At 47.3% G+C, this 7644-nt stretch overlaps 1 protein-coding gene across 1 annotated transcript; it reads left to right on the forward strand.

Annotated features, from left to right (window-relative positions):
* The first annotated feature begins 767 nt into the window (after positions 1-767).
* Positions 768-4472, forward strand: UBXN1 (UBX domain protein 1). Its single transcript, XM_006156577.3, has 10 exons — positions 768-814; positions 895-991; positions 1112-1165; positions 1251-1357; positions 1441-1510; positions 2012-2203; positions 2308-2359; positions 2504-2620; positions 3969-4161; positions 4328-4472. The coding sequence occupies exons 2-10, from the start codon at positions 933-935 to the stop codon at positions 4375-4377; spliced, it is 894 nt and encodes a 297-aa protein (XP_006156639.1). The 5' UTR covers positions 768-814; positions 895-932; the 3' UTR covers positions 4378-4472.
* The last annotated feature ends 3172 nt before the right edge of the window (positions 4473-7644 follow it).

Genomic DNA, 7644 nt, shown 5'->3' on the forward strand with positions numbered 1-7644 from the left:
TTTCTCTGGCAAAACTCATGTGAAAACAAGATAATAATAAAGAAATTAAGTAAATAATTATTTTAAAATTAAAATTATTTTGAAAAAGAATTATTTAATATTTATTTATTATTATTAGTGAAATGATTTTCCAACAGGTTGTGCTAAGGGGCCATATTCCTTCTCATTTCTTTTAAAAAAATATTTAGTTAACTTTACTTATTATTATCATTTTTAAGCAATTATTTATTTAATTTAATTCATTTATTTTTTTAAACTTGACCAAATAGACAGAGAGAGAGAGAGAGAGAGAGAGAGAAAGAAAGCCATCATGTCTGGGACTCGAACCGCAGGCGGCCATGCATGTGGGGGGGGGGCGCTTCAACCACACCACCTGACGGCTCCTTATTATTTTTTAATTTGACAAGAGAAGAAAACACAGAGGCAGAGAGAACGTGAGAGGGCAAGTCGCCAGTTCTAAGACTCGAACTGCGGTCAAATGGTGGGAGTCCAACACCTTAACCACGACGCCACCTTCCGGCCCCTCCTTCTAATTTAGAATGTGGGCGAGACAGAGTGAGGCTCCGGGCCTGGAGTCACTCTAGCAGCGGTTTCCAGCGCTCTAGCCTCCGCAGCGCCACAGCGGCCCCAGCGTGGTGGGTGGCTTGCCCGCCGACTACTCAAACGCACCGCCCTTGCCCGCCCACGCAGAGTCGGGGATTTCTGGCTCCCCGCGGCACCCGTCCACATCCGCCCCCACGTGACCAAACAGATCCGGGCACTTCCGCTTCCCCTCGGCTTTCTTCTCGTCGGTGTCCCCGGCAGGTCCCGGCGGGTGAGTGAGCGGGCGCCGGGCCGGGGGCGTTGGGGGCGGGGCTGCCCGGCGCTGACCCCTCCCACTTCTCGTCACACCAGGTCGCCGCGGCGGCGGCGGCGGCGGCGGCGGCGGCGCCATGGCGGAGCTGACGGCCCTGGAGAGCCTCATCGAAATGGGCTTCCCCAGGGGACGCGCGTAAGGGAGCCCCTCTCAGCCCGGCCCGCGGGGGCGGGGGGCCACCGACCCGTCCCGGCCTCGGGCCCAGCGCCTGTGACCATGGCTCGTGAGCGCTTTTCACCGTGTTTCTGCCCCCAGGGAGAAGGCTCTGGCCCTCACAGGGAACCAGGGCATCGAGGCTGCGATGGACTGGTGAGCGCTCAGACCAGGCGGAGGTGGACCGGGGGTGCTGGGAGGGGCAGCCTCCACGCTGAGCCCTGCCGACTTTCCCTGCTAGGCTGATGGAGCACGAAGACGACCCCGACGTGGACGAGCCTCTAGAGACTCCCCTTGGTCAAGTTCTGGGACGGGAACCCACCCCCGCGGAGCAGGGTGGCCCTGAAGGTCCTGACTGGGGCACATTAGACGATTCAGGAGGGCCCAGGAAAATTGAAGGGGAGTAATACAGACTGCTTTTTTTTTTGTAGGGTCTGGGTCTGCTACTGGAGAAGGCAAACCCATTCTGAGTGAAGAGGAAAGACAGGAACAGACTAAGAGGTACAGTAAGAAACTTAGTTTCTGGGAGTCTCTCACATCTGTCCCCAGTATACAAGTCTGGTCAAACAAAGAACCTTGACCTAGGGACCAGCAGTTGGTGTAATGCCTATGTCACTGGACTCCCATGTAGTCGACTGCAGGTTCAAGTCCTTGACCCAGTGGCTTGAACTCAGGCTGGATGCATGTGCGTCTGTACCCAAGATCCCAAGGAGAATGGAGGAATTGGGATTGCGATGTGGCCATCTCCCCTGGGGGGTGATTTCTCGCTTTCTGTCTCTCTGTCTTTCTGGCAAGGGCACGGGCCCTATAGCAAAAACCTCCCCCCTCCCCCCCAAAAAAGAACCTTGACCTTTCCACATTCCTTCTGCTATATTTTGGCATTTTCATTTCTTTCATCTACTGGGACACAGGTCCCTGGATTTTATTCTGAATTCCTTGTTATAAACTCACCATTCCCCTCCATGTCCATTTCTCATAAGCTCTGTCCTCTTTGCAACACAGGATGCTGGAGCTGGTGGCCCAGAAGCAGCGGGAGCGTGAAGAAAGAGAGGAACGAGAAGCACTGGAGCGGGAACGACAACGCAGAAGACAAGGGCAAGAGTTGTCAGCTGCACGGCAGAGGCTACAAGAAGACGAAATGCGCAGGGCTGCTGAGGAGCGCAGGAGGGAAAAGGCTGAAGAGTTAGCAGCCAGGTCTGAGTGATGGGGATGTTGAATAACAGATGAGAAAGGAATCAAGATTTGCTTTGTCAATGGCAAATTGACAAAGACCTACTTTCTTCCTATCTGCATTCCAGACAGAGGGTTCGAGAAAAGATTGAAAGGGACAAAGCTGAAAGAGCCAAGAAGGTAGGTGATTGCGAAGAGCTGGGGGTAGTAAAGTAGGAGGTTTAGTTAATTCCATCTTCCAGCTTCATAGAGAAAGTATAGGCTTAGATGATCTATTTTCTGAGGGTGTGTGAGTTCCTGAGTGTGTTTTACTTTGTCCTCTAGTATGGTGGTAGTGTGAGTTCTCGGCCAACCCCACCATCAACAGAGCCAGGTCCTGTTCCCTCTTCACCCAGCCAGGAGCCTCCCACCAAGCGGGAGTATGACCAGTGTCGCATACAGGTACTGATTCTGATTCCTGTCTTGCTCCTGGGACCCCTTTGCTGGTCTATAATGTACCTAGCTGAGCTTTTTTTTTTTTTTTAGTTAATGTTTCCTTTGCCAAATCTCTCCCTTGTTTATAAATGACTTTTGAAATCTTACCTCCTCTGCTCTTAGGAAAGCTCAGATTTCACCTGCTGCTCCAATCTTATTTAAATTCATACTTCTCTCTTACTCAGCACTTACTGTTTTAGTTGTTCCTAATGTTTTCATCTTGTTTCTTACACAGTTATGTTCATGATGTAATTATTTATTTTTATAGCCTTGTCCCATGTTTTTCTCAGATTATGAGGGAGCCAGAAGCCCTCTTTTTAATTCTTAGTAAAGCAGAGGCTAAGTGCTGGTTCATTCAGTGCTTTAAATAGTTGTGCTGGTTCAATCTGAGAAGGAGGAGCCAGCTTTAGCTCTTCTTTTCCTTACTCTGGCTCCTCACTCAGTTTTTATTTTTATTTTAAGAATTATCTTAGTTTATTATTTTTTAAAATTCCATTCATTATTATTATTATTTTCCACTTTAATCAGAGAGAGAAAGAGTGAGAGAGTAAGTGAGAAAGCAAGCCCCAGGTCCAGGACTTGAACCACGGTTGGCCATGTGGGAGTCTAACACCTTTAACCACTACGTTACGTGCCAGCCCCTTTGTTTTGTATTTTTTAAGTTTGCTATAGGGAAAAAAATAATTGCTATAGAGTTGGGGCCAGCAGGTGGCGTGGTGGTTAAGGGCGCTGGATTCTCACATGGCCGACCATGGGTCAAGTCCTGGACCTGGAGGCTTGCTTTCTCACTTTCTCTCTCTCTCTCTGTCCGTCTCTGGTCAAACTTAAATAATAAAGTTAGATAAAATAATACTTACATAATAATAAAAATTTGTTATAGAGCACATGAGCTTACCAGAGAGAGAGAGGAAAAGTGGGAAAGTAAGCCACCAGGTACAGGACCTGAACTGTGGTCTGCCATGTAGGAGTCCAGTCCTTAATCACCATGATACCTGCTAGCCTCCCACTACTGTTTTGTTTTTTGGGTTATTTTTTTGAGACATTTTTACTATTAGGCATGTGTACTCACCAGAGAGACAGAGACGGAAAATGAGAAATCACCCCCCAGGTGAAATGGCCACACTATAATCCTTGCTTCTCCAGTCTCGTTGGGATTTGGGGCACACATGCCCAGCATGAGTTTCACGCTTCCAGGTCACATCTCAAACTGCAGTTGGCCATGCGGAAATCCAGCAACATAACCATTATGCCATCTGCTGGTCCTCCTTACTCAGTTTCGATGCTCACAATACTGGCTGTCTCCTTTACCTTCTAGGTCAGGCTGCCAGATGGGACCTCACTGACCCAGACATTCCGGGCCCGGGAACAGCTGGCAGCTGTGAGGCTCTATGTGGAACTCCACCGTGGAGAGGAACCTGGAGGGGGCCAGGACCCTGTGCAGTTACTCAGTGGCTTTCCTAGACGGGCCTTCTCAGAGGCTGACATGGAACGGCCTCTGCAGGAGTTGGGTATGGCATGCAGGATTGGAAACTAGGACTTAGGAGTATGGGGGGCATCCTGGGGGAAAGAAGGGATGCAAAGAGAAAGGACTTGTGGAGATAGTGTGAGGTCAGGAGTTTGGGGAACATAGACCAAATGTCCTTGTGATTCAAGCCTGTTTTCTTGCATCTTCAGGACTCGTGCCTTCTGCTGTCCTCATTGTGGCCAAGAAATGTCCCAGCTGAGGGGCCTTTATCCTTCCATCCTCCTCTGACCTCTTCATCTTTGATAAAGCACTGACAGTTCCTTCCTAACAAATAAACCTTCTGAGTTATGTATATGCCTGACTCTTTCCTAAATGGCTGGGAGGGGCAAAACGAAAGTACAGAAAGCTAAAGGGAAGGCATTTGGAGTAGACCCTAGTCCTTAGCTTTAGTTTCCAACAGAGACTTTTTTTTTTTTTTTTTAATTTGCCATAGGGCATATGTGCTCACCAGAGAGAAAGTGAGAAAGCAAGCTGTCAGGTCCAGGACTTGAACTGCTGTCAGCCATGTGGGAGTCCATCTTAACTGCTAACCCACCTCCTGGTTCTCAGAAACTTTTTTAAGTTATTTTATTTTGGGGACCAGCAGTTAGTGTAATGGCTATGTAGATTGATGAGCTCCCATGTAGTCGACCATGGTTAAAGTCACGGACCTGGTGGCTTAAACTCCCGCTGGGTGCGTGTGTGTGTGTGCCCAAGATTCCGAGAGGAGAATGGAGGAGAAGGGATTGTGGCATGGACATCCCCCCTGGGCGGTGATTTCTCTCTCTGTCTCTCTGCCTGGTGAGCACACGTACCCTATAGCAAAAACCTCTAAAAAAAAAAAGTTATTTTTGTTGTTACTATTTTAAAATTTAGGGCACATGTGCTTATCAGAGAGAAAAAGCAAGCCGTTGGGTCCAGGACTTGAACTGTGGTGAGCCATGTGGGAGTCCAGTGCCTTAACCATCCTGCTACCTGCCAGTCCCCAGAGACTCATTTTTAATCTTTGAGTTTGATTAGCTGCTGGGGACTTTAAGGGGGAGAGGTGCTGAGGGGTGGAGGTATACATCAGGTGGTACTTTTTATTCCTATTGGTAAGTCAGGTATACATTTAACTAGCAGGCCAGCAGATAGCATAAGTTACAATGTCACTGGACTCCCTCCCACATGGATGATGGCTTAAAACTCACACGTATGCATGCATGTCCAAGATCCCAGGAGGAGACTGGAGAACGGACTGCAGTGTGGCTGTGTGTGGGGGTGGTGATTTCTCACTTTTCCTCTCACTATCTCTGTCTTTCTGTCTGGAGAGTGCATGTGCCCTAAGGCAAAAACCTCTACCCCACAAAAAAAATTTACTAGCTATATATGACTTCTTTAGACCTGTTTCTCTCTTAATATTTTGTCATTGGGAAAGTCAATGCATTTCTGCATAGAAAAATGTGTCATACTGGGACCAGCAGTTAGCATAATGGTTATGTCACTGGACTCCCATGTAGTTGACCGCGGTTCACATCTTGGACCCAGTGGCTTAAAACTCGCTGGGCGCGTGTGCGTGTGTGCCCAAGATCCTGAGAGGAGAATGGAGGAGAAGGGATTACGTCATGACCATCCCCCTTGAGGGTGATTTCTGGCTTTCTGTCTGTCTGTCTGTCTGTCTGGAGTGCATGCGCCCTATAGCAAAAACCTCTCCAAAAAAAAGAAAAATGTGTCATACTTTCCCAACAACCTAATAAGATAGGTAATTCTAATCTATTTCTTGGGGTTGTCATAAATATTACGTAATGCTAATATAAATAGCTTTAGCACAATCCCTGGTACCAAGTTAAGTCCCCAGTAAATACTAACTATAATACTAAGTAATTTTTTTCTTTTTAATTGCCAGAGGGTACATGTGCTTGCCAGAGACAGGAAGAAAAAGAAAGCATCCCCCACTGGGGCGTGGTTGTGCCACAGTCCCTTTTGTTTTTCCATCCTGTCAGGATTTGGGACACATACACATCCAATGTGTTTTTCAAGCTGCTGAGACTGAGATTTGAGCCATGGTCATATGGGATCCAGCTTCCCCAATCGCCAGCCCACAGGTCAAGCCCTGTGGTACTTAACCTAGTAACACTAAGAAGTATTGGGGGGGAGGGCAGTAGGGGGTATGGTGGTTAAGGCACTGGACTCCCACATGGCCAATTGTGGTTTGAGGCCTGGGCCTGGTAATTTGAGAATCACGGTTGGGACCAGCAGATGGTGTAATGAGTTCGTTACTAGACTCCCAGATAGTTGACCGAAGTGTAAATCCCAGACCCAGTGACTTAAAACTCACGCTCAGCACATGTGCCCAGGATCCCAAGAAGAGAATGGAGGAAAGGGGAGTGTGGCCTGGCTATCCCCCCTGAGGGGTGATTTCTCACTTTCCTTCCCTCTGTTTCTCCGGAAAGTGTATGAGCCCTATGCCAAAAAAGGAAAAAAAAATTATATACCACACAGTTTAAGTGTTTTTTCTTTTTAAAGAATTACTTATTTCATTTTATTTTTGCATTCATTTAATTAGTTTGTTTGTTTTAACTTGAACAGAAAGAGAGAGAGTGAGAGAGGGAAAGTGAGAAAGCAAGCCACCAGGTCCGAGACTCAGACCGTGGTCGGCCATGTGGGAGTCTAGCGGCCTTATCCACCACACCACCTGCCGGCCCCCAGTTTAAGTGCTTTATGTGTATTGACAGATAAGGCACTATTATCTAGTAGTAGGTACAGTTACCCATTTTGGAGATCAAGATACCAAAGTACATGATCCTTGCTCAGACTGATGAAGTAGCAAGTAGTAGAACCTGGACATAGACCTGAGGATCTGACTCCAGGGCTCAGGTTTTGAACCACTAAGCTGCTTCATGGTAACACTCTTGCTGCGGCTGATCTTACCCTGGTGTCCTGTCAAAGTTCAGCTTGCTTCTCTCTTGTTTCTGGGCTAAGAAACAGGCCATAGTTAAACTGTAAAGATCTCACATAACAGATATGTTCAGCCTGCAATTCCACCATCCAAAAGCTGCACACAGCACCAATGTTTGTATCTGGGTAACACTTCAGTGTTAATGAAGCTTTATTTAGTGTTCTGGCTATAGTCAAAGCCTGTTTTGGGGGCCAGCAGGTGGCATGGTGGTTAAGGGCACTGGATTCCCATGTGGCTGTCCGTGGTTTGAGTTCCCGGAACTGGCAGCTTGCTTCCTTACTTTCTCTCTCTGTCCCTCTCTGGTCAAATTAAAATAAAGTTAAAAGGGGCCGGTGGGTTGCGTGGTTAAAGGCGCTGGATTCCCACATGGCCAACCATGGTTTGAGTCCTGGCCTGGCGGCTTGCTTTCTCCCTTTCTCTTTCACTCTCTTTCTCTTTTCAAAATAAAAAATAATAACAAACGGAGTTAAATAAATAATTCTTTAAAAAAAAAGTTAAAGCCTGTTTTTTTTTTTTTTTTTTGGAAAGGTTTTTACTTAAGGGGCGGGG

This window comes from Tupaia chinensis, unplaced genomic scaffold, assembly GCF_000334495.1.
Source record: "Tupaia chinensis unplaced genomic scaffold, TupChi_1.0 Scaffold000502_1, whole genome shotgun sequence".
NCBI lineage: Eukaryota > Metazoa > Chordata > Mammalia > Scandentia > Tupaiidae > Tupaia > Tupaia belangeri.